Source organism: Pinus tabuliformis, chromosome 2_2 (genome assembly GCF_031772625.1).
Source record: "Pinus tabuliformis cultivar Carrire ecotype Pingquan chromosome 2_2, CPIR1, whole genome shotgun sequence".
Taxonomy (NCBI): domain Eukaryota; kingdom Viridiplantae; phylum Streptophyta; class Pinopsida; order Pinales; family Pinaceae; genus Pinus; species Pinus tabuliformis.
The window spans coordinates 789,224,375-789,251,388 of record NC_142300.1 but is presented as its reverse complement, the minus strand read 5'-3'; the positions used below and the strand labels follow the sequence as shown (position 1 = coordinate 789,251,388).

General features: G+C 39.6%; 1 protein-coding gene across 3 annotated transcripts in view; it reads right to left on the bottom strand.

Annotated features, from left to right (window-relative positions):
- LOC149195059 (DNA repair protein RAD51 homolog 3-like) overlaps positions 1–27,014 on the bottom strand; it is a 231,006-nt gene that overhangs the window by 125,980 nt on the left and 78,012 nt on the right. For all 3 annotated transcript variants that reach the window (XM_089408091.1, XM_089408093.1, XM_089408092.1), the window contains exons 2-6: positions 19,972–20,073; positions 13,481–13,603; positions 13,218–13,251; positions 13,039–13,109; positions 12,692–12,918 (exon numbers count right to left, since the gene is read on the bottom strand). In XM_089408091.1, coding sequence (XP_089264217.1) covers positions 12,692–12,918; positions 13,039–13,109; positions 13,218–13,251; positions 13,481–13,603; positions 19,972–20,073 — 557 coding nt within the window. The remainder of the gene's footprint in view (positions 1–12,691; positions 12,919–13,038; positions 13,110–13,217; positions 13,252–13,480; positions 13,604–19,971; positions 20,074–27,014) is intronic.

The window sequence follows — 27,014 nt, the reverse complement described above, 5'->3', positions numbered from 1 at the left end:
GGGATCCCTTTGAATGCTAGACCCCTCATTGTAGAATAAGCTCAGATTGAGATATGCTCCTACTGCATGCAATGGTGAATGTAGTTGCCTGTCCCACCTAGAATCAATAATTTTCCATATAGGGAGATATTTAGATTCATTTCCCTTATAAAAAGTCTTGATGGCCTCTTTGGCCTTGTCCATGCCCTCATAAATATATCCCACTGCAGGTTTCTCTACATCCATCAATCTTAAGACTTTCACAAGGGGCTCAGTGAAGCTAACAACCTCAGTCACTTTGTCCCACAAACTATCAGCAAAGACAAATGTTTTCACAAACATTGCTTATGATTTTGTGCTATCTTTCTAGAATACCCATTGCTGGCTACAAAACATTCCTCTCAAAGCTTGGTACTCATACAAAAGGCTTTGGAGGGAAAGAAAGTTTGTAGAAAACTGTGTGACAGCTGAGCGACTAAGCTCACCCTGTGTGAATTCCCTCGTAAGGTTCAACATCCAAGCATGATTATAAATATACTTGGTAATATGCTTGCAATCTTGTACAACGCCTTGCACCCACTCCAACTTCCCAATGTCCTCTAGCATCAAGTCTATGCAATGGGCAGCGCATGGAGTCCAAAAAATGGTGGGATATTTGGCACAAAGCAACCTTCCAGCTGCCACATAATTTGTTGCATTGTCCGTGATTACTTGGACAACATTTGCAACCCCAACTTCCTCCACCACATCAGCCAACAATGAAAAAATCAAATGTGCATCTTTTACATTTGCAGATGCATCAATGGATTTTAGGAACATGGTTCCTTTAGGGCAAGCTACAACAAAATTTATTATTGTTCTACCCCTCTGATCTGTCCACCCATCAGACATAAGTGTACAACTTGTAAATTTCCATGAGCTTTTAATGCTCTCTAATTGTTCCTTGACACACTCAAGCTCCTCATCTAGCTCTTTCCCCCTAAGTGCATTATAAGATGGGGCTTTGTATCCAAGGCCAACACATGCAATGGCATCCACCATGGGCTAATAAAAATAAGACTTTGCATAGTTGAATGAAAAATTGTTATGGTACCAAAACCTCCTCACTGCCATATCTGCCTCCTTCCTCTTCTTATCATTGAAATTGTCCAAGGTTGGTTGAGATCCTGGAGTTGTACAAGGACTGAAGAAAGAAGAGGTTATACTCTTGTTTTCCATAGCAGTTGAAGAGGAGTTACCAATACCTAAACTTTGAAATTGTGTTTCACTCTGAGAAGAAGATCTACCTATCCTAACAATCTCATCCTTCCTTCTTGCCCTCTTAGAAGTTGCTTCTTTAATGGATTCCAAAGCAGCTACCATTTCAGTAGTGACCTCATCAGGGCAACTTTGACAACATCCCACACCATGCCCAGGAATTTTGGCTAGGTGGTATTTCAGCATGTTTATGTCTGCATGCATTGTGGCATTGCGATAATTGCACTTGATATTGTTGTCATTACTAGGAATGATTTGTTGACGATGTGCCCATGCCGGATCACGAGATTGTCTGAAACCCTTTGGTGGCATGGTGACAAAATCTGGAAGAGAACCAAATAAATAAATAAAAATGGTTTTAAAAATTTTTTATAATTTGCAAATTTTTTTGGTTGTGTGGCTGAGTTTCTCAGAGACACAGTAGCCCTACATGGCTGAGAAACTCAGCCACTGGCATTCCCAAACAAAAACAAAAAAAATTGCAAACATAAAAAAAATAAAAACAAAAAAAAACAAAAATGAATACATGGAAAACATTCTAACTAGGTTCATGAAGCCTACCTGAAGCTTAGTCTGATCCGATGAAGCCTCCTTTAGCCTCTTTTAGCCTCCTCCAACAGCTCCTTCACGCTCCTTTAGCTTCACTCTCAAGTTTCAACACTCACACAAATTAGCTAAACACTCAAATGACAAGTGAATGAGAAATGGGAGGGAGAGAGGTGCTTATAAAGCTTTGTTTTCCCTACAATTTCCCTTTTCCTCCACCTCGTTTCCAAAAAAGAAAAAGAAAACCCGTCAGGTAATGGTCTAGACCGCGGGTTCTATGCAGGTGACTCGGCCCAGCATAGGACTCGTCCTTACCCGCGGGTTTTATGAGGGTCGTGCTTCACTGATTTTCAGTGACTTGAGGAGGCATGGTGGCCGATTTACACTTTTTCCACATTAAATAGAATATTTTAATTTAAATAAAAAAGAGGGAAAAGTGTTCCATGATTAAAATAATAGAAAAAAAGAAGGTTCTAGTGGGGTCCATCAGATTTATAAAAAGAAGAGGAGGAGGCCATTGGGGCACATCTTGGATTTGATCTTTTTCTTGTATGAGAGGTTTCAGAACCTGGTTCTCTACTTCATTGTAGCCCAAGGACGGAAACACTCAGGTGATTTAGAGAGATTGGGCGAGTACCCATATCCCCTTGGTGAATTCATCCAGAATTCACAAGAGAGCTTAGTAATGGCATTTCAGTTCAATTTTGGAGGGTCAGTGCAGTGTAGTCGATTATTGTGGAGCCCAGCATTTCATCTCAGTTATTTCGGTTGTATATGCATGTAACCCCAGTTTATATATTATAAATAAAGATGAGATTATTTTTGCTCAATATTGTTATTTGCAGTTCTATTGTGCTAAATATTACATGCCAATTTTTTGTTAAATTTACGAGAATTTGATGTGAAGATTTTGTTTAAGCAACATTTCATAAAATACCCATAACTTCCCATTCAGGTTATTACAAAGGAGGACCAAAAGCAGAGAGAATTAAAGTCAAAGAAGTAATTTCGCTTGACTGAATTTCAAACTTGAAGAAAGAATTTTTTTGTGCTACTACAGGCCTGAAATTTCAAGGGGCTGAAATTTCAGGAGTTGACTAGATTTGGGAAAGTTTGACCATGTTTGACTTTGACATTGGAGGTGACTTGTAGGAGGGTTTGACTTGACATTTTGGTGGCAATTTTGGTCTTGGGTCTTGGATATCTCATTTTAATCTTATTCTATAAGAGAGATTTTTGGGTTTTCCCCCTTGTGGGGTTTTGCCCTGGCTTGGAGACTAATTTTTGGTGTTGTTTATCTCTTTGTGATCTTTATGTTTTGAAGAATCGTATAATTGCTTAATGAAGAGAACATTAAATTTAATACAATGTTGCATGGAACCCCCCCCCAAGGATCCAAACCAAGATCTGTGCCCCATACGGATCTGTCGGCGATCCGCCGTCGGATTCGCAGATCAGATCAGCAAACACAGTTCCTGGGAATTCGAAAGCGTGTCGGCCCGGTCTATGCTTATGGATTTCCAAACAGCGGATTCGCCTCAGATCCACGTTGGATCAGGGACAGATCTATACGGATCCAAAGTGGATTCGATGCCCAATGAACAGTTCCATGGCAACCGACCCAAAATAAAAATAAATAAAAATAAATAAAAATAAAAAATAAAAAAATTATTTAACTTAAGTTGGGGGTGGGTTTAGATTGAGTTAGGGAATTAATAGATGGGGAGAAAGCTCAATTCCCCCTCTCATTTCCTCACTCTTGCATTTTTAGAGAGCTTAGAGAAGAGAGAAGAAGAGAGCCTTGTGGAGAGCTTGGAGCAGTGAAGGAGGAGGAGCTTGGAGGAGTAAACAAGGGCATCTACAAAAGCTAAAGAGGTAAGTGCAAACCCCAAACTCCATCATTTTCCTGTCATTGTTGTTTGTACTTTTTCTCCTCCCTCCCCTACGCTTTCCCATTCTTTCTTCTTGCTCATTTCATCGCAAGTTGTCCATCTATATTCATATTCCAAAATAGTGTTCTTTTGCCTTGTATGTATCATTCCACTTTTGGTTTACGTGATGGCAAGGAGGAGTAGGAATAGAAAGGAAGAAGAACAAGAGGATAGTGGACCCTGTTGACCACATTTTTGTCAACAATCCAAGGAACAAGATCCAAAGAGTTGAAGAAAGAATTCATCAGCTAGCACATTGCATCATTCTAAACGCACTTTTTGCAAGTTATAATGTAAATGATGCTAGTATGATCGTTTAATTTTGTAACAACACCTAGGTAAGCCTTTAATTTTGACAATGAATTTCATCCTAGAGGTTTTTTAACCTCACCGAATTATGTGTGTTTCTAAACCCAAATAATCGGCAGAGTTTTTCTTCCAACTTAAACCCCAAAACTAGGGTAAAATTCATTGATAAGGGCTTGAGTGAGTCCTAGTGTTATATTGAGTCTTTGTAAAAGTGGTTTGGAAATAATTTAAGCTATTTGGCTAAATTATTTTATTACAGATCACTTGGTCTACACTAAATCATATTATGTCGTAGAATTGGGTAATTATTTTGAGGGTCTATAATGAAAGTGTATTCCCCCTTTGAGGGTTGAATTATTTGTAATATCTTATTTAAAAAATATTTCACTGCATGGTCCCTCATATTTAGACACCATGGCTAAAATATTTGAGGGTAGAAAAAATATTAATCCCCTATTGTGTCAATTAATTAATTTTTCTGGCTAAAAAATTAAATCCTCGGCTAGAAAATTATTTAATTTGGACTTAGAAATAATTATAAATAAATTAAATTTTCTCCAAATGGAAAATAATCAAAAAATTCATGGGTCAAAGAAAAGTCAAATTTTAGAGGTCACCCAAAAAAATGGATATTTTAAGAAAAATTGAGCCCTTTGACCTTGGTGGTTAAGTCAAAGTCAATTTTTTGACAAAATTAATCAAAAATATGAATTTTTGGATTAATAAAAAATGAGTTTAAGTGAAATTCGAAATTTTCCTCAAAATAAATATTTTCGACGGCAGAGATTAAAAGATGATCAAATTATCCCTGATCAAGGTGAGAGACGATAACTGGGCATTGATGGGATTCGTGCCATGGGCAGACGATTAATGAGAAAGGACAGTGGGCAGTCAATTGATGGCCCTCACACACTCGCCTGCAAGTGCAAGGTGGCAAAGCATGATAGACATTAATTGTGAGTGGAGAGATCGACGAGACATCTCATCATCGGGGTCTTATGCAAGTAGCCTAGCTCGATTTGGAGGTATTATTTCTCATATTGTTTCAGGTTTGCTTGCAATCTCCAGGCGGTGAAAATTCCTGGATCTAACAATCTTAGGAATCCTACTGCAACCAACTGAATCTACTTCACCTAGATCGTAAATTACATTACAAACTTATTTCAGATTTCTTCTTGAAACATTGAAGTAAATTACTGAAGCAGCCTACACCAAATTAAATATGATTATGAAACATAGAAACTGAGCAAGGAAATACAAACACATAGGACACCGTTATTTTTGGACAAATGTCCCAGAAAAACCCAACTTGGGAAAACCGGTGCAGCAGAGAGGGTTTTATTTTATTATGCAGCAGTGAAATCTGAGTACATCTATGGATGCCCAATTGGCAATCCAAACAGCAAGAAAATTTGACAAAGATATTCCTTAAGCAACCCCAGCACTCGTGTTACATGCACTCGCGTTCCTGCACTTGTGTGTTCTTGCACTTGTGCGTTCCTGCACTCGCATGTTCCTACACTTGCACGTTCCTGCACTTGCGAGTTCCTGCACTCGCGCATTCCTGCACTCGCGAGTTCTTGCACTCACGCGTTCCTACACTCACAAGTTCCTGCACTCACGTGTTCTTACACTCGCGAGTTCCTGCACTCGCGTTCCTGCACTGGGAATAACTCAACCTCTTGCTACTACCTCTATGGATCTAGAAATCTTCCTCCGAATCACTGTCCCTACCCCTCTACTGCAAAAGATCTCTACGATCAGAATTTTCTCCTAAGAACCTCACTTCAAAAATTCGATCTCTTGATCCCTCGATGTATTTTCCAAATGACACTCAAGCCCCTTCTTATATCTTCCTGTTGGACAACCAACGGCATAGATTAACTCCTAATCAAAGGCTCAGATCATTTTGACTTGATCTTCGTCTTTATCTAGAAGATTCACCCACAATTAGATTAATAGCCATTAATATTTTAATTTTCCTAAGTTTAGACTTAGGAACTCCATTAAAAATATTAATTATTTTAATATAATCGTCTCTAGACGGAATTTTCCAAAACGGTTTCTGGGTTCTTTGGAATGCATGTGCCCAAGCCTCCCTGCAAAATTTGAGGCTTAGAGCACATTCAATGCTACCCCAAATCAACACAGGCTGCCTGCGATGGTATCTCAACAAGTTTGCCATCCAAGTGCAAACGGCCTCACCCTCTTCCCATTGGACGACGAATGCAAGTAAGTTAACTCTGTGTGTTTCATTCATGCCCTTATCCCTATGATTCAATACTCTCTGATTCTTCGCTGGAGACGTGTCTCTAAGACGATGTCTTGGGTCAAAAAGGAAACCTTTCGTGAAATTTGGGAGGCAAGAATAGTTTACTCTGATGGGTTGTCTGAATATAATAGAATTATCTTTGTCTGTTATGGAATTTTGCTTTCTAGGATGTGCATGTATTTTGGGTTTGAATATTGGAATTCAGTTTGCACTTCTTGCATGGGTGATTTTGTCCATTATTTAGTATCTTTGATGTACCTATTGCCTCGTATGAAAAGGGGACTCCTGGGAAAGGAAACTCCCGAATGGACATTGGGTCTTGCTCCAAGAAGGCTCGAGGAGCCATGGGTTGTTGTGAAAGGCCTGTTTTGGCAAACCCAATTCATTATCGTGGTGAAAGATATGGTTTATAGCCCTCATGCTCACAACCATGTTGTATTCTATTATTGCAATTCTATAGGTTTGAATTACCAGTGTTTGCGTCAGGACCCTAAGCTAGGTTGTCTCCTCTTGCTAGTGGTTTTAGCTTTTGATTTCAGGTTATTCCATTACCTTTGTGGTTGGCAGAGCTACAGAATGTGTGCCTGTCCTCTGGCAGAGACAACTCGACAAGGGGAGGCCGCAGGAGGAATCGGGGTAGTGGTCAGAGGAGAGGAGGAAGCCAACCCCAGCCACGTCCAGCTAGGGGACAGGGTCATAGATCCACCTCAAGCCTAATTCGGGAAGCTACTCAGGCCTGTCAAGTTGATACTTAGCCTCAAATTTGCTAGTTCATTTCTGGATGGAAAGTGGACTTAAATCAACAGGCAGTAAGAACAGATCTGGATATGGAGGAATGGTGGGATCTTATGTCGGACCCTAGACATTCTAGAGGTCGGTCTTCTTAATATAAATAGGTTGTTTATCTTTACTGGTTGATGAAGAATATTATGGCTAGAGCCTTGGCGACTCCCTTTGCTGGACCTTCCAAAACTAAAACAAAATTCCAAGAAATTCACAAGGAATTTCAGCTCATTCAATTCCAGATTCAGCAACAAAATGCCTGCCTCAACAACATAGAGAAGCATATTCCATGCCTCCCTCAGACCGAATTGTCAGGTTCTTGTGCAAAAGATCCAACATCTATAGACTCGCCTGACAAGTAGTAGCATGACTTACATAGTTTGGTTTTTTATTTTTTGCTATGTATTGATGAATGTTTTGCAAACTTTAATATTTTGTCTCAGTTATCTCATCAAAAGTAGAATTAAGGACAATTAGACCTATATAGCTATGATAGACAGTCTCAAACTCTTTTGTTTTTGGATGGCTTATAATGCGGTAAGGTGACCAACAGACCTGGTTTCCCAATGGGCAAGTTGAGGCCACCTAACCATATGGATATGGATATTGCTGTCCTGGAGGCCGTACAGCATTTATTGCTGTCCTGTTTGCTGTAATTTCCAGATTGCTGTGAGGCACGGGAAAGGAGATAAGTTGTAAATTTGCTTGCTGATTTTTTGCTGAATAATTCTCACTGTAAAAAGGCAATTTTCAGAAATAAAGAAGAGCTCTCAAACTGGTTTTCCCCAAGAGTTGTAGGGGGTTTTTCCAGGGTCAAGTTGACCAAAAATATCAGTGTTTTAATGTGTTTTAATGGCTGTTTTTGATTGCTGATTTTTAATTCTGCAATTTCCAGCATTCTGAAAAATTTCCAGAATTTGTGTTTTCAGCAATATTTATTTTTTTCAATCTGTTAAATGTATGGTTATGGGAATGGGCATTTAACTACATGGGAGAAATAAGGAGAAACTGAAAATCGGGGTGGGAAAACAGAGATTTTTACACACTCATAGACTTTTCTCACTGTTTGCATTCTAAGTGCTCTCATATAATTCAAGAAGTGAGTATTGGATTTAATTTGGCATATCTAGCTTACTTCCGTCATAGAATTTGAGCATAAGTTGCATAAAGGTTCCTAATATTGGTTAATGCTTCATTGCTAACCATAACACATTGTGGAAAGGATTGTTAATTGTTGAAGTGATTTGACAATTGGTTAAGTTGTTGCATTGTTCTCTAATAAAAATGCTAACACATTGTTTTCCTTGTGAGTTTATAATCTAAGAGATTTAATTTTGCAATAAATAACTCACTCAATAAAAGCACTTCACATAATCTCAAGATCTAATATCTTCTTGAATGGTTAATATTATTTGAATTGGTCATTGCACTTGGGCATATTCGCATTTCTTGTTCTTTCACATTAGCATTGGAGATCTAATTGTTCTACGTGAAATTGGCATTGTGATAATTTGTTGTCATAAATTCGAGAGTTGCTAATTGTATTTAAAGAGCATTAATCGTCTAAATTGTCAACCTCTTGAGCAATTGTTTATTGGTACCCTTTTCATTCTTGTATGGTCTCTAAAGAACCTTGACTAATTGTTCTAAGTAATATCGTGGATAAGTTCTCTAATTTTTCTTATTCGCCATTATTGTTATTGAATTTATTGTTCATGGTTGATCTATTGTGATAATTTAATTCTATATTTGACATAATGGTGAATTGTTATAAAGAGCATTAATCTTGTCTTTTATTTAGTACTTGAGCAATTGTTGCTTGGTTACATTGGATATACCTTTTGGACACTGTTAAGTTTGAGCACTTTTTCTTATGGTTGAAATTATAATTTGTTTACTGTTAAGAAATCTGTTGTCGTAGCTAAAGATCAATTGTAACTAAGCACTTAAGGAACATTAAGTAATCTCACCTTAGGAGCACTCAATCCTCATCGTCAGCATGTTGCTTTCCTTTTCCTTCTTGCATGAGCTAGGACTTCTTCTTTCAATGGAAACAATGATCTAAGTCTAACTCTAGGGCAGTGTTCCACGGGGACGCGTCTCCCAGGGTCGAGTGTGCGCACCCCTCGCACCCCACGCACCTGGGACGGGGGGACGTCTGGGAAAACGTTTCCCCACGTCCCAAACGTCCCCCAGTCCCCCTTTTGGGGAGACGCGGGGAGACGCAGGGGGGGACGTTTCCCCAGTGTGGGGGACACGACTCCCCAAAAGGGGGACTCCTGGGCGTCTCCCCTCAATATGGGCTATGCGTCCCCTGTTAAATTTGCTTTTAAACAATGATTTATGACAGGGAAAACCTAGTATTTGACCATATTTCCCTACTAATGCTATGCAATTCATGGTAATATTAAATTCTTAAAGTAAAAGTGACATTCTCCTTTATCTTTCATTTTCATCCTTTTACTTAAATTTTTAACATTACCATGAAATGACTCAGGATGTTTGAGAGTGGTTCCGACCTCATTGGATTTCATATGGAGAAAGTAGAATTTTAGATCTCACTCAAAATCCAGCAGACTTAATAGTTTTTCAGGAATTCAGGATTCGATGGATTGCAATGTTTCCATTGCATTTTGTCATGAACAAGGGTATGGAATTAGTATTTAATCAAGAGCACCAAGCCCTCTTTGTAATTTAGAGTGACTTTTAGACTCATCACTCCACTGTTTTTGAGTTTTAGTTATATCAATTTACTATTCCAGTATTCATATTTTAGTATCTATTATAGTCTATTTTGCTTAGTACTAATTAGATTCTAGAATGATGAATGATGAATGATGAATTCTAATTTTAAATCAATTTAGAATCTAGAATGATGAATGATGAATTTAGTTTTTAAATCAATGTAGATTCTAGAATGGTGAATAATGAATAATGAATATGGATTGGAGTATTTCATTATTGAATCTTGTGATCTATGGATGAATCATGTACGTATTAGTAAGGATGATGAGTATGGATCATTGTATTTCATTATTTAATTCAATTATGTATGTATCATTGTATTTATGCTTTCATTATTGAATATGAATTATATATATATATGAAAAAGGAAAAAATATATATATACCCCGACGTCCCCCCGTCCCCCCTAAATTTCCCTAAAATTTGAGGGTACTCCCACACGTCCCCCTTGTGCATCTCCTCGCACCCACGTCTCCCCGTCCCGGAGTCTTGGTGGAACATTGCTCTAGGGTTTTATCCACAAACCTTCGGGTTTTCTTATCCAAGAATTCTAGATTTTTGGGGTTTACAAATCAATTCTTCCAAGAAGGGCTTGTAACACAAGTGTTATGACTTTTATAGTTTTAAGCGACAAACCCCTTTAGCTCCCTCTTGCTCCTAGCCTACTTGTAGAAATCAAAGATCTATTTGCAATTTTATCAACCTAGTAAAACATGTCCTTATCATTAGCTGCTAATGCTTTTGTAGTATCATTCTTGATTTCTTCTAATGTGGATGCTCGCCATCATCATTGACCTTCCTCTTCTTATTGTTCTTCCCTTCATTGCATTGATTTGTATAATGACCAAACTTATGGCAACAAAAACATTGAATATCCTTCTTTTGAGGAGATGGTCTTCTTCTTTCATTCCTTTGAAATTTTCCAAAATTTCTCCCTTCTTTGCCATTTTTAAATTGGGTTGTAAACGATTGAGCTCATCATCTTGAGGTCTTGGAATCTCCCCCTTTGATACAATTCTAGATTCTTCTTGGGTACATCTAGTCCATAGATCCTCAAAACTTGGAATCTGTTTTCAGCCACAAATGCTAGATGCAAACGAGTCCCATAAGTCAGGAAAACCATTAAATGTTGTACTCACAAATCCTTTATCAGAAATAATTTCATTAATTCCTTGAAGTTGATCTTTTAGATGAGAGATCCTTAAAAAATATTAGGCCACAATATCATCTCTTGTCATTTTAATATCATGAAGCTCATTCTTCAAACTCATTGGTTCACCAATATTGTTGATGGTATATAATCTATCCAAGGCATCATACATCTTCTTTTAAGTGTTAAGATTTGAGACATAAGGAATCAAATGATCTTTGATAGACTCCATAATAATACTCATGGTTGTGATGTCATCCTTCTTGTATTTTGCTTTCCTTTCAATATCTGCCGCTTCGGTAACCTTGCCCTTCACAATATCCAAAACATCCTTCTTTGCAAGAATAAGATCAATCCTTGTTTTCCATGCCCTGAAATTTATAGCACCCTCCAACTTGTTTTCTGTCTTAGTGTAGGAAACCATGGTCATAGATATGATCAAAAATTAACTTTGCAGAAGTAGATGATTTCAAAAATGATCTCAATGCCCTCTTCTCTTCACCAAACCTTTGATACCATGTTGATTTTTCAAGTGCAATAGATACAAGCACTAATTTCTGAAAACTGATAATTACTTCTAATGATGTAGATATTATTTTAGCACTTCCAATTTATCATTAAGCAATTACACTTCAGAATTCAACTATAAAAGCAGTAGGACAGTAAGAAACAATAATACACAAAGACAACACAAGAATTAACCTGGGAAAATCCATTTGAGGGAAAAAACAAGCAACCTTAGAGAAATTCTTCAATTCAACAAGAGATACAACTAATCTTTCCTAGTCAAAATAAAGTCAAACAGACCAGCAAGAGAATCCTGGTCAAAACTGGTCAAAGTGTCTTCTTATCAAGTCAAGATGCTGCCTAAAAAACTCAGCCTGATCTGCTCCGTTAGGGCCGAATTTCGGCCTCCCCCTGAACCCAAAAAAACTTGAACCTGCTGCCAGATATGCCCAGAAACTTGTCACACATGCAAAGTCAACAGAGAGAGAAACACACGTACGAGGTCAAACTTAGAGAGAGAAGATTCTGAATTTGTCTTCGTCCTTCTTGTCCTTTTACTCCTTCACTTGGATTAGAAGATGTTCTTTTCTTGTGAGGTTGAATGGTGCCAAGAGGAGAAGTTTGAATGACATATATATAGCTTTCTTGGGAGGCCGAAAGGGTTCCACACTAAGGCTGGGCCTACTTGATCATGAGGATGGCTGACTTGACTTTCTTGATGCCAAAATATTTGAAATTAAATATTCAAATTCTTTCTTTGAAAAATGACATGAAGAATGTGTCTTTGAATTTATCATTACATATATTATGAAGACCGACCATAGCTACAAAAATTCAACACATTGACCCCTGTTGGGGACCATATTAGCTACCCGCTTCCATCAACCAACCAAGCAATGCTTGACAATTCCAAAGCATTTGACTATTCAATTGTTCTATTTAGCTATGCTTCATGTTCATCTCTTTGACCCACTCTTTTTACAATGGCATCGTAATATAGTATTGTTTTAGAGTTTTCAACTAGAGAAAAACACAAACTAGATGATCCACAATTCACAGAATTTTGTTTCTTGTGTATTTTTAATAAAAGGGAAGAAGGATTCAATGCTGTCATTTATTGCACAGGGTAGCAGTGGAAGACTACTCTAGCTTTCCCAATATGACTATTGCTGAGTCCATTCATGAACTTCCTTATTCTAACCATGTTTTTACCTTATCATGTTCTTCAATGAATTTATCCATAGAGTTTATCACGGCAATTTGTTCAGTATAGTTGCAGGCACGAAAATAGAAGATGTTTGACAAAAACTCGTCAACTTTTAGTTTTGTTCGACATTCTTCAACCTTTCTTTCACTACTGCATGGAATATCTCTTAATTTTTCTATACATGCTTCAGCGATCTGACAAACACGCTCCACCATAAAGCTGCCTTCTGTATCTGTGACAAAACAAACTCATTTCTTATGAATTAGTCTCTGTTTCCCTATTGTTTACAAAATTCAGGATGCATAACAAACAAAAATGGAAAGTGTATTTGAATCATTAAGCAGAGCATTACCAATGTAAACTGCTTGCCCACCAAGCCCACCTAACTCTACTGGAATCTGCACATTAGTTGCTAGTTGAATCCTGCATGGATTTTCATCAGTCAAACATTATACTTGCATGGGAATAGCATTAATACTTTAAATTTCAGAAGTAATTATTTTTGAGGCTCAAAGGAACAAGTTCTAGTACCCAAGCTGAGTTTTTCCAATACCTGGTACACCACCTGGTAAAAAGAAGATAAGTTTCAATACTCTAGGTTTGTGGTAAATTCAAAGACATCTTCACCAATTCATTATAAATTAAACCTTCTGCATCTGCTTTCTCATTCCTTTGCAGATTAAAATCTATAGAAATATTACTTTTCTGCTTGTACTAATTCAAGTTTAAGAAGATCCAGTTGAAATGTGTAAAATAGAGTGGGAAATAATTCAACCACAACATGTGATACTTACCCACTTCAGTAACTTCCTTACGAGAAATGCCACCACCCAATATCACATCTAAATCTTCACAAAACGTGACAATACGCTTCATGGTCTGTTCTTCACAGAGTAAATCCCATGCTGTCTTTGCACCTGTTAAACATGAGGCCAACCAAACATCAAACTCCATCAAAAGAAAGCAAAATCACATTAACCAAAGTTCAAAGTTGGAACCAGTGCAGCTACTCCCGTCTCTTATCAAATCAACCAATGACACAATGCACTCCCATCACTTTTTAATTGAATTGATAGGTAACACTCACTCCGGTGAATGCTTTGATTCTATCAGCAAGTACAAGCGAAGGCCACATGAACTGTTCCATAGGAAATCAAATAGCCAATACAACCTGATCTTACACTTGATATAAATTATGAAATTCCAACTCACAATTGACAAAATGAAAACCCGTATCCTGAAGCGACTAAAAGGCTGAGCATCATTGATTCTTCACAAATCAGACTTTCTCAAAACCTTGTTCTCCCTTGCTGTCAAGTTCGGACTCTCAGATTCCTTACCTTTAGTCCCTCTGAAAACCCATATCTTGAGATGACTAAAAAACTGAGCACCTTTGATTCTTCACAAATCAAACTTTCTCAAACCTTGTCCTCTCTTGCTGTCAAGTTTGGACCCCTAGGATTCCCTACCTTGAGTCCCTCCAAGATATTCTAAATATACCTGTTGAAAGAATCAATGACAAATTCAATGCAGACAATTATGGCTCAACTGAAACAAAGTATGCAGATTTATGGGAGCAATTTACAAAGCCTAGCAGAAAGCATGTATTTGAAAGTAGTTTTATGTTGTTTATTTTAATCTTAGTGTTAAAATCCGCAACTAGGGCCAAACTCCATGTGGGTCATCTTATTTATGGCAGCTGATATTTTTCTTGGATCCCTCTCATCGAGAGGTGTAGGATTGATCTAAAGATCATCCGATTCCGATAAGTATTCATGGAGTTATGAATTTATTTGTGTTAAGACAATTCGTCAAGGTCGGCCAACAACCAAATAAACCCCACATGTGCTCAATGTTTTAGTATAAAAGGAGATGACTTGAAAGTCATTTCTCACACACACTTCTAACATAATTTCTCTCCAATTGTCTTGGGTTTTAGTGGAAGAGAAATCTAGGAGTGGAAGCCCTAGACGTTGGATGACAAGAGGCTGCCCTAGACGCAGATGGAAGGCAGAGCTAGAGGCGGACAAAAGGTTGCCCTAACACAGACCTAAAGGCTGCCCTAAACGCTGGTCTAATCCAGCCCTAAACGCTGGTCTAATTCAGCCCTAACCGCAGTCAAACAAGAGAGTCTTAGCCGCAGCATGAAGGGTCAAAGGGACAGCGTGTAGGCTGCCCTAGACAGCGTGAAGGGTTGTGTGAACAGCAGAGTCTTAGCCGCCATATAAAGGGTCAAAGGAACAGCGAAGAGGCTGCCCTAGACAACGTGAAGGAGCTGTAGGGACAGTGTGGCCTTAACCGCAGTTAAACAAGCCAAAAGGAATAGCATAGGTGTGGAGGGTTATTCCCTTGGAGAACCACAGTCTTTAGAAGGCTGTCTTGCTGATTTGTATGGAGGATAAGGGTTGTAGGGTGATGCCCTAACCTGTGATGCAGTGCAGTAGTGCAGCATGGTGAAACAACAGATGGTAAGCATGGCAAGCATGGAGCTGCAAGGGACAGCTGTATAGTAAATTAGGACAGCAAAAGAATGCTAAGGCAAGACAGCAGTTGTGACATGGCAGCAAAGGTACATGGTGCTGCAAACTCATTGGATAGCAGCAAGCATGGACAGCAGCATGTTGGGACAGCAACTATGATGGGATAGCCCAATGACATGCTAATTAGGACAGCAATGACATTGTGCAGTTGTGGCACAATAGGACAGCAGCAACAACAAGTACATGGTGCTGCAAACACATTGGGACAGCTAGGCTATGATGCTTGTTGGAGCATAACAGTGGGACAGCAGTATGGCAAACATGGAATGGCTATGTCACCAACAGTGGGACAGCAGTATGGTACATGGGACAGTTGTGGCAGCATGGTGCAACAAGTGCAGCATTAGGTGCAGCAATATGATGTGTACAGCATAAGGTGCAGCAGTATGATGTGTACAGCTTGAGGTCCAACATTGTAATGATGGGTGCAGCATGATGACGAGATGCAGCACAATGATAGGTGAAGGAGTCACCTTGGAGAATCAGTTGAAGCAGCATGTCTTCAACTGATCTCATGTATCATCTTCTTAGAGATGATCTATGCTCTTATCTAGATAAGTCAAAGTGTTGACTTCTGTTGTAAATGTACTTTCTCTCTCTCTCTCTCTCTCTGTTGAACTATTGAAGAACATATAAGAAGAATTGATCAAGGGTTTTCCCACATTGGGGTTTGTCCCTGGCTAGCGCCACATCTTGTGTCCTCTTGTCTTGGCTTGTCTTCTGCGATTTATGTTTATGTTCTATCTGCAGTTTACTTTAACGCTGATGTGATTGCTAATCTGAAAAAAATAATGAGCTAACTATGAAAATTGAAATAAATTGCTCTAAGCATAAAACATACCTAAAATTAACATGGTATCAGAGCTGAGGTGAAGACAATGCCCAAGCAAGAGTGAAAGAGCAATCATCGAAGACAGTTGGGAAAGGACAAAATGATCAATGGATTCCTCATCCCTCTTCAAATTCACCGAGGGTGAAACCAATACAGAGAATATTATCAAAATGGCGCAGCGGATGCTTCTGATGACCTACATAAAGATCACTTCAATGGAAAGTCCGGATCTAAGGATGTAAGGAAAGGTAGATGCCTTGGTTGTAATTACTAATAAGTCCGGCCATTATGCGAAGGAGTGTCTGAATGGTAGGGACACGTCACTTGATGATGATAACAATCATTCCAAGGACATCTTCAATGATCAGAGGAATGACAGGTAATGCACGTCATCAAGGAAACGACCGACTCTTTAAAGAAAGCAAGGAACCCTAGGTATGAAGAATCAAATGTTGTTTCTAATAAAATAAATAAGCGTTATCTTGTATTGGCCCTCTCCTTCAGATTCTTTAAGAATATGTCTTATTGATTGTAGTGCTTCAAGGCACTCTCTAATTTGGTAGAGATAGAAACAATCGTGGGATTATACTTGAAGTCAATGCCACCTATCCCGGAAAGGGTGTAGGGAATGTTACCCCTCAATTGAATGAGGGTAACTCGATTCATTTACGAGAATCTCTTTATGTACCTAATCACAAAAAGAACCTGGTGTCCATTTCGGCAATGGAAGTCAAAGGTCTCAGGGTGGCATTCATCGATGGAAAGGTAAGTGTTTGAAAATAGAATTTTCAAAGATGCTTGTACTTATGGGTTCAGGGTTGGCAATTTGTATCAAGTTGCAGGATGGTCCATTAGGTACCATGTTAGTTGACACATCTCATCTATAGCACCGGAGGTCTACTTATTATGGGGCCCTACCCGTGTGAGTCAGATGGTGACTAGGATGCTTGAATTCAAAAGGAACATGAAGGTAGATGTCTGAGATGTACTGAAGGAAAATCTTACAAGGAGACCATTCCCCTCATTTAGCAAGTCCACAAGCTTGGAACAACCCCAGGGGTTTGAGATTCATCAAGAATCTCATGTATGCAAGTGGAAGAAATCCCTCTATCACTTGAAGCAAAACACCTCGCGCTTAGTATGAGAGGATTGATAGTTGTCTGATGAAGCTGAGATTCACTAGGAGTGAAACCGATCCAAACCATTTCTCAAAGGTTGTGGATGATAGACCTCTCATACCGGCATCTTCTGAGTGCGACCTATTTCTGACAGGTGCAGACCCTCTCATTTGTAGAAGAGGGAACTGGATTCCGGATGCGGAATGGTAAAATGCAAGCCCGTGACTACCTCGAGGATCTTAACTTTCAGAAGTTATGTGGTAGTGATGCCGAACCAAATTTGGGAAATACCTCTAAGTTTCATAAACTCATTCGTGTTGATATTCTTGGTGAACTTTCGTCCGGACATATGATTTCCAGTTAGTATGATGAGCTTATAAATGGTTGAGCCTCACTGGACTGGTGCCAAGGATCTTCTGAGATATCTTTGAGGCACGATCTCTCATAGATTGAGATACACTGCCGGAAATGTGAAGCTGCATAATTATTCGAATATTAACTGGGCAGGCAGTGTGGAGGATCGCAAGAGCACTTCCAAGTGTTGGTTCTCTTTGGGTTTTGTTTGATATCCTGGATGACAAGAAGCAGAAGTCGATTGTTATAAGCACCGATGAGACCGAATACATAGCTACGAGTATGATCTCGTGTGAACTGCCTAGATGTGGAAGCTCTTGAGTGAGTTGTTTGTACACATGATGGATACCACCGTGTCAACCAAGGAGGGATTCGATTGTTGAGAAATCTCGTATTCTATGATTGCTCTAGCATATAGACATCAGATACTATCAGATATGGTACAGATTGACAGATGATTTGACAGTTGGATTTCTACCTAGTTGAGAGGGAGTGTTAAAATTAGCAACTAGGGCCAAACTCCACCTTGGACAGCACATATGATGTAGATGATATTTTTATTGGATTCCTCTTTCCGAGAGGTGCAAGATTAATCTAAAGATCATCTTGTTTGGATGAGCAGAAGTGAGATTTTGAATCTAATTCTAACACGTGCAAATTGTCAAGGTCGGCCAGAAGTCTAATGTAGGCTCATGATGCCCCAATAGATGTGTCTCCACCTCTCATCGAATTGTATAAATAAGAGAGACATTCTCCTCATTTGGATCATCACTCAACACATCTTTCTCTCTCGTCTCCTCATTGGTTTGTACAGCAAAGGAGTAGCTCTTCTCTCTTCTCACGTTGACTTGGGTTGACCGAAAATTTCAAGCAAAAATCAAAACACTGTTTTTGGGCTATTCGCAAGGGCGTTGACCGAGGGTCAACTCATCTACTTTGACTGCGGTTTTCAGGCAGTTATTCTGATCTTTTGAGGCCGCATCTCCTGGCACAAAAACTGAGGCAATTGGAGCAGGTTGACCTGCATTGACCGCAAAACTTTTGATCGCAGCATTGACTCTGTGTTGCTCGAGTTTGACCAAGATTTTCAAGACTGTTTTGGGTTGATTTTTATTGACTTTGGAGGCCGAGTTGACTAGTTTTGACCGAGCTCATTTGGGGGAGATTTTTAGCTAGTTTGACCAACGTTGACTTTTTGGTTAGGGCATCTTGTTGACTGTTGTTTGGCTAGACTGTTTCGATAGTGATTGGGTAAGTAAATTTTGTATGTACTCTCTCTCTCTGCTAAACTTTTGAAGAATAATAAGAAGATTTGATCAAAGGGTTTTCCCCACATTGGGGTTCTTCCCTAGCATCCACCAAATATTGTGTCCTCTTGTCTTGGCTTGTCTTCTGCTTATTGTTTATGTTCTATCTGCATTTACTATCATTGTTAATGTGATTGCTAATTTGGAAATTGATATTGGGCTAATAAGAAAATTGAAGTAAATTGCTCTAAAGCATAGAACATACCATTGTTCTAAAATTAACACTTTATAATCTTCATTAAGTCCAAATCCCTAACCTTAATCTCCCTTGACCATCTTGGAGACAACAGTTGAGATTATTTCTAACTCGCTTCAATAATTAAATTATTTATCCTTGGAAAATGACTCAATAGTCCACAATAATTAATTTCCTTTAATTATTGTACTTTTCCTAAGTTAGACTTAGGAAAGAAGACATAAATCACTTACTCCACCAAGCAAGCACCTAGAAGAGGCAAATATTGTCTTCCACATGCGAAGACAGCAAGCCTATGCAGAAGACCTTCCGAAGCACCCACTCACTTCAACAGAGGGTGCTAAGTTGACAGTGCTAACTCTTCCAAGTTCGACTTGAGTTTTCACTTGGCAAATACTTTGCACCTCAGGTGAGAGTTTAACTGGTAACGTGATAGGAGTCGGATTGGTACTTCTAACGTATATTCACACAAGTTGTACTTTTGAATCCCATTGACCAACTTTGCTGTGATTCATTGGCATTAATAAATTTATCTTACCTTACATCATTAAATCATGCCCATTTTTTCTGCCATATTTGAATGTGCCCATATCTGTCCCTAATTAGTTAGATACTTGTGCTCTTCTAATCTGTTTCTTTGTTATGTTCATGTTACTTAAAATTGTGCAACACGAGAGATTGCTGAAGCCGGAAATAAACATTCCACGTCACTCGTTGTATGATCTGTACTCCACAATCTATCACACAGTGGCAGACTGGTTTTGAGAGAAAAAAAAATGCATTATTCATATATAAACATTATTTGTGTATAAACCTAAATAAACTTATGCATAAAATACTCAACACTCTTGTACTTTCTGGTTAAAGGAAAAGAATAATGAATGCTTCTAACCTAAATGGTTGTATACTAAACTATAAGAGGCAAGGAGATTCTCTACCAGCAAGCAGGTTGCCACCCTTGGGAGAGTTCCCATCTATCCCTTTTGTACGCCATGCAACCTTTAAAATGTCCAGTGCCTCCTCATGAGAAACACCAATATCTGCAACCAAATTGAAAACAAGCCGAAGATACATTTTTAGACCATATAAGATTCAAATGAAAGATACAAAATTGAATTCCCACTGAAAAATTGTAAAACCTCCCAAATGAGTACACCAATTTGGAAAGCAAGTGTCACATGTGCTTGCAGTAGAAACAAAAAAATTGAACTGTGACATATGCCATATATAGTTTAAGCTAAGGGCAGTATGAATTCAGATTTGTAATATTCACGCATGCACAACGTTGACAAGTTAAACCGTTAAAGTGTAAAATACATCAGAAGCAAACAAATGCCAAATTTATACCAGGATTTTGGTTCTTTTCATGCTTGTTGCTTTCATTGAAGCCCTAAAAAATGAAGCTCATTGTAAAGGAATATTTTTTGGTTTACGACTAGAATCTAAACAGTTGCATCTGAGGTATGATTTCCAAAATCTTGAAATAATGCTGTTAGAATTTCCTGCTCGAAAAGGTATGTAATGGTGCACTATTTGGAAAAAGATACCGTTAGTAAGAGTCCAAAACAATATAGTTGTTTTAAAGAATTCCATCAACGTATTGTAATTGGAGAAAGACTACGAAAAAATCTCAGATATTTGTCAATGTTATACGAGGATTTTGGTTCTTTTTCTGCTTGTTGCTTCAATCAAAGCCCTCCAAAATGAAGCTCATTGTGAAAGAATTTTTAGTTTAAGAAAGACTAGAATCTAAACAATTGCTTCTGAGGTATAATTCCTAAAATCTTGGAATAATGCTGTTAGAACTTTCTGCTCCAAAAGATATGTAATGATACACTACTTGGAAGAGGATTGCTCAATAACTCTCGTGAGTCCAAGACAATATAGCTCTTTAAATGAATTACATCAGCATGGTCATTGGAGAAAGACTATGGAAAAATCTCAGGTATTTGTCAATGTTGTTAAAGTAGAATGACAGACTGAGCAAATATTGTGGAGACTGTTCCACATCACACTCCAATGAACATATAGAGGTACTCTATGCTTACATAAGTTATGATAGTGTTTTTGCTATTATTAGGAGTTAGTGTTTATTTAAGCATTAGGTGTTAATGTTTTAGCATTAATAATAAGTGGCATTTAGTGCGGTCTTATTTAATAATTAATCACAGAAGTTATGTAAGAGACCGTAACAGAACACAACTTCTGACTCATGTCACTGCCAAGAGAAAATACAGAAATAACAGTCAAGCTCCCAACAGGAGAATCTTCTTTTATCCCAGGAAGAAATCTCCCAATAACTCCTTTTCGCCAATACCAATCTGATGGGAAAATCAAGCAAGAATATATGCCAGTTAGATCCTCTTCAGCAGAATCAAGTGTGTCAGATGAATGCAAACTGTTAAATTATTCAAATCTTCAAGCAAATTTAACAGCAAAGAATTTAGATGATGTCCATAAGGATCTTCTCAGAATAATATATGATAATCAAGTTGAGAAAGAAGGATTGCAAAAAATTTCAGATAAAATGGACATCTTATCTCATGTTTTAAGTGATGCTGATGAAATAAAAAAGGCTATAGAAAAGTTAAATATTCGGCTTTCCGTTCTGGAAAATATTTATTATAGAGTCATAGAACTCTCTAAGTCATTTCAAAAGCCTATAAGGAATCTTGCTGCCTTTGACCCATTCAGACAAGGAATTACAAAAGAAGAAACTAAGTCTGGTCATAAAAGACAAAAGTCACTTGATCTGTTTGCTTGTGAAATAGAACCAGATTTACAACCAGAATGGGATTTTGGGATTTCAGAAAATTTGTATTTCAGTATTTGTAAAGATTTAAATTCTGTCAGCCAATGGGATCTTTTGCTGCCAAATAAAAAGAGCTACTTAGATATTCTGGCCTTGGAAATTGAAGGACCAGAAACATTCAGGCAATCTATGGCAGAATCTTCCACAAGTACATCAAGAATAACAAACATATGAAATTTGGGAATTGGAGCATTAAATAGACTAATAGCCACTATGCCAGAGCATCCCAGTCTTAACATCGGCTGCCAAAGCAGAGAAGGGATTAAAGAAGCCTTGCAGCTTTTGGGAAATTGGAGTATTGCAAAACGAGCTGAAGATAGTACAATTACTCCAAAGCACATGGCTAATCTCCTTATTGCAGGATTTACTGGTCTTGCATGGGAATGGTGGCATTGGTTGCCCCAAACAACCAAAGATGAATTTCTAGATTCTCCTACAGCTGACAGTGATCTGCTTGAAGCCTTAGGCTTACAGTTTTATGGATCCAAACAAGTAGGATCAGATGCAGAACATCTTCAATCTCTTTTCATGTCTCAGAGATTAGGAGATTTGTCTCTTAAGCAAAAATACTTCTGCTATATGCAGAAATTACTTATACAAGCAGGGAAAGCTAATGATCCTACATATATCAAGTATTATATCCATAGCTTTCCAGGAGCCCTTCCAGACGCAGTAGAGCAATATTTCAAACTTCAAAGATAAGGACATCAAATTGCAGGGTATGACATTAGCTATGGCAGACTACCATATAGATATGGTAATCCAAGAGCATTGCCTAGAAAAAAGGGTCTGTAATGATTTTAAAAGATTTAATAATATGTTTACTCCATCTTTGTGCAAGAATATTGGCAAAATGCCAGAATGGGATATGGTACTTTTAATAGAGGACACCAATGCATAACTTCTGCATCTTGCTACCCTAAACGATGCAAGCACAACAAGAAAAAGTATAAAAAATACTCTTTCAAATCAAGATGGACCCCCGATCTTCCTGCCAAATATTATAAAAATTCCAGGCCCTACAAACGTCCCTTCCCAAAAAAGTCCTATCTCAAAAGGCGGTAAAAGGCAGCTATTCTCGAGTACAATTGGGTGCCAAACTGGCTCACCCGACAGAGAAATCAATCTGGCAGTAATACCTCTCTTCGAAAGCAGATATTCGGCAAGTCTGTTCCACGAAAACTCTCCAATGCCTCTCTAAGGCACTACGTCAGCCTGAAACCCTCTGTGTCAGCCCTCTAATGCTCTGCGCAGGCTCTCTGGTCCTCTGCGTCACTTTTGCAGCCTCTACATCACTCACGCGGGCCCTCTGGCCCTCTACGCAATCACTCTGGCCCTCTGTGTAGCTTTTGTTGGCTCTACATCTGCCTCTCTACCTCTACACTGGTCTTCCGGCACTATCTCTGCCTCTCTGCTATGTACTCACTGCCCCTCGCTGCAACTTTGATCACTGGTTCAATTTCTCTTAGCAAACCTCGCTCTAGAAAATCGAACTAACTGATCAATCTTGGTGTATCTCCCACTGACCCTCAAGCCTCCTTTTATACTTTTTCTGTTGAGTCTTCAACAGCCGAGATTACATCTCTAATCAACGGCTAAGATTAGATTTGGCTTGATCCATGTAATTTAGAACCTTCTAACCTAGTTTTATATTAATACCCATTAATATTTTTATTTTCGTAAGTTTAGACTTAGGAACCCATTAAAAATATTAATTATTTTAATATTTCCTTCACCGGGCAAAATTTCCCCAAACCATTTTTGGGTCTTGGAAATCTCATGTGCTTTAGCCTCTCCACCAATTTTCATGGCTAGAGCACATTCGATGCTACCCCAAATCATCACTCCCTCTTAGCTAGGATCGTGCTCTAGAAATACTCCACACTGGGCATCACCCTGATTATACAGCACCGATACCTGTGTTGATGCTAGGCCTCCCCACCCAACATCCTCTGCACTACTGCATTATGTACTACTGCCCATGGCTCTGCCATTGCTACATCTGTACGGCAGCTCCCTCTGCATCCATGCTGTTGCTGGTCCTTTCTCCCAACACTGCATCTGCACTTCAGTTCACTCTCATCATACTGCATCATGCTACTGCTACTCCTGCACTGCAACTCAGTTACTGAGAAGTAAATAACTAATCTACCCAACTACTGACATCCTTGTCAGGATAGAAACCCTCCTAATGTTGAAGCTCTCTTTGCTGCTATCATGTGCTCCCTTTGTTGCCTCTGCGTTGCTGCAACAACTCTGTGCCTCTCGCACTGTTGCAAACCTCTATGTGCCATCCTGCACTGCTGCAACCTCTTTTGTGCCTCTCGCACTGTTGCAGCCTCTCTGCACTGCCTGCGACTACTGCACTTCTAACACTCTCTACCGCTCCACCCATATCCATTTCTACCGACATCCGCCATCCTGCGACTCTCACTTCGGGGCTCCTGTAGCCAGGTATGATCCAAGAGTGTGGGTACTTGAAGGATCCCACCCCTCATCGCCTGTAGTCCTCCTGACTACAGCTCGATGTCTCCCCACCTCTTCTCTAAAGGTACATGAGCACTCATGGCACAATCGTCATCATCCTCTACCTCCTTTTCCGCCTTCGTTGGCGCTGCCTTGGAGTCAAATGCCTCTCCCTTATTCTTCTTCCTTGGACATTGGTTCGCATAATGCCCCAGTTCCCCACAATTGAAGCACTTTATCTTGGAGAGGTCCTTTTTCTTCCTCTTCTCCTGCTTCCCCGCAGATGCCAGAGCTACATCCTCTTCCTCCTCTTTCTTGACCTGGGCTCCTTTGCTGCTACTTCCTGTCTTGGTCAGTCGTTTGATCTCTTCTTGGCGAAGAGTTGCCCACAATTCTTCCCAATCTAGAAGATTTGCTCTACCCAAAATGCTCTGGACGAATGTCTCCCACTCCTCGGAGACTGCGTTTAGGGCGGTCCTCACCATCAACTCCTGATCCGGCGTGGCCCCTATGGAAGTCAGTTGGTCCCGGATCTCCTGCAACCTACTAAGGAAGTGATCTACCTACTCCCCCTTCTGCATCTGGTATGACCGCAGCTAATTCTCCAGTAGCATCTTCCTCTGCACGGAAGTGCCTTGACACAATGTCTTCAAGGTATCCCACATTTCCTTTGTCGTCTCCTTCTCGGCAATATGTTGGACCACATGATCCTTGAATCCATAAAGAATTATGCATTTCGGCTTGGCCATCGCATCCTCATACCTTTCATTTACAGTTGGGTCGACTAGGATACCCACGGTTCTCAAGTCGAAGGCCTTGATGCGATGTCTATCTAGAACGAACAGGATCCTAGCCTTCCAAATGACAAAGTTGGACACCCCGTCCAGCCTGTCCTGATCCTTCAGTCCATTCATGGCCATCTCTCTGCTCTTCTTTTCGACTCCTCTGAGTCTCGACTTCCCTCCTAGAAGTTCTCTCTTTGACTCCCTTTGAGTCGCTACTTCCCTCTTGGAAGTTCTCTACTAGACTCCCTCTGAGTCTCGATTTCCTGCCTAGAAATCCGCCTCCCAACGTCGAGTCGCACCTCTTTGATCTCCTATGCACCTGCAACACTGATCTGGATTTGTTGGCTAGAAATCCGCCTAGGTAGCGACTCCCTCTACCTTGGTTTTGCCCCGTTAGGTACTGTTTTGTCTCGGCAGCAACAACAGCCGACCAGCGTCACTCCCCGCAATCTGCCTACAGCTTCCTATGCCCCAGCAACTGAAGGAATGAGCCTCTAGGCTCTGCGCAATCCCGGGAAGGTTGATTTGCTCCAGTGGCCAACTGCGTCAACCCTCCTGGTCTCTGCGTGGCTCTTCGTGAGACTTTTCTGCCTTCTTCTGCCTCTGCACTGGCCTCTCTCTGGCTCAAACTGATGACGCAGGCCCTCTGCGTCAACCCTTCTCTGCTGCTTTCTGCCTAGGAACAACTTCTGTCAATCGAAACAGTTGTTTCTGCTGCAAATTCTCTGATTCAGCTAGCGCCTTCAACTCTCCTATGATCTGCAACGCTCTGATACCATGTTGAAATTTCTAAGTCTAACCCATTAAAAATTTTCCTGCACTATCTAGTTTATTTCACCTACTTGTTTAATTACTTAACAAGTTATTTAACCATATAAATACTGAAAATAAACACAAGTGCAGTCTCAACCATCTACAGATCAACAACTGAAAGAAATAGACAAACACACAAGGGACACCGTTATTTTTGGACAATCGTCCCTGGAAAAACCCAACTTGGGAAAACCGATGCAGCAGTTCTGATGGTTTTATTATTAAGCAGCTTTTCTTGAGTACAACTGGGTGCCAAACTAGCTCACCCGACAGAAAAATTAATCTGGCAGTAATACCTCTCTTCGGAATCAGATATTCGGCAAATCTGCTCCATGAAAACTCTCCAACGCCTCTATGAGCCACTGTGTCAGCCCTCCTCGGCTCTACGTCAGCCTGAAACCCTTTGCGCCAGCCCTCTGATGCCCTGCGTAGGCTCTCTGGCCCTCTGCGTCACTCACGCAGGCCCTCTATCCCTCTACGCAATCACTCTGGCCCTCTGCATAGCTTCTGCTGGCTCTACGTCTGCCTCTCTGCCTCTGTGCTAGTCTTCTGGCACTATCTTTGCCTCTCTGCTATGCACTCACTGCCCCTCGCTGCAACTCTGATCACTGGTTCAATTTCTCTTAACAAACCCCACTCTAGAAAATCGAACTAACTGATCAATCTTGGTGTATCTCCAACTGACCCTTAAGCCTCCTCTTATACTTTGTCTGTTGAGTCTTCAACAGCCGAAATTACATCTCTAATCAACGACTAAGATTAGATTTGACTTGATCCATGTCATTCAGAACCTTCTAACCCAGTTTTATATTAATACCCATTAATATATTTATTTTCCTAAGTTTAGACTTAGGAACCAATTAAAAATATTAATTATTTTAATATCTCCTTCACCGGGCAGAATTTCCCCAACCCATTTCTGGGTCTTGGAGGTCTCATGTGCTTTAATGTGCTCTAGCCATGAAAATTGGTGGAGAGGCTAAGGCACATAGGATCTCCAAGACCCAGAAATCTTTTGGGGAAATTCCACCCGAATGGAGAGATATTAAAATAATTAATATTTTTAATAGGGTTCCTAAGACTAAACTTAGGAAAATTAAAATAT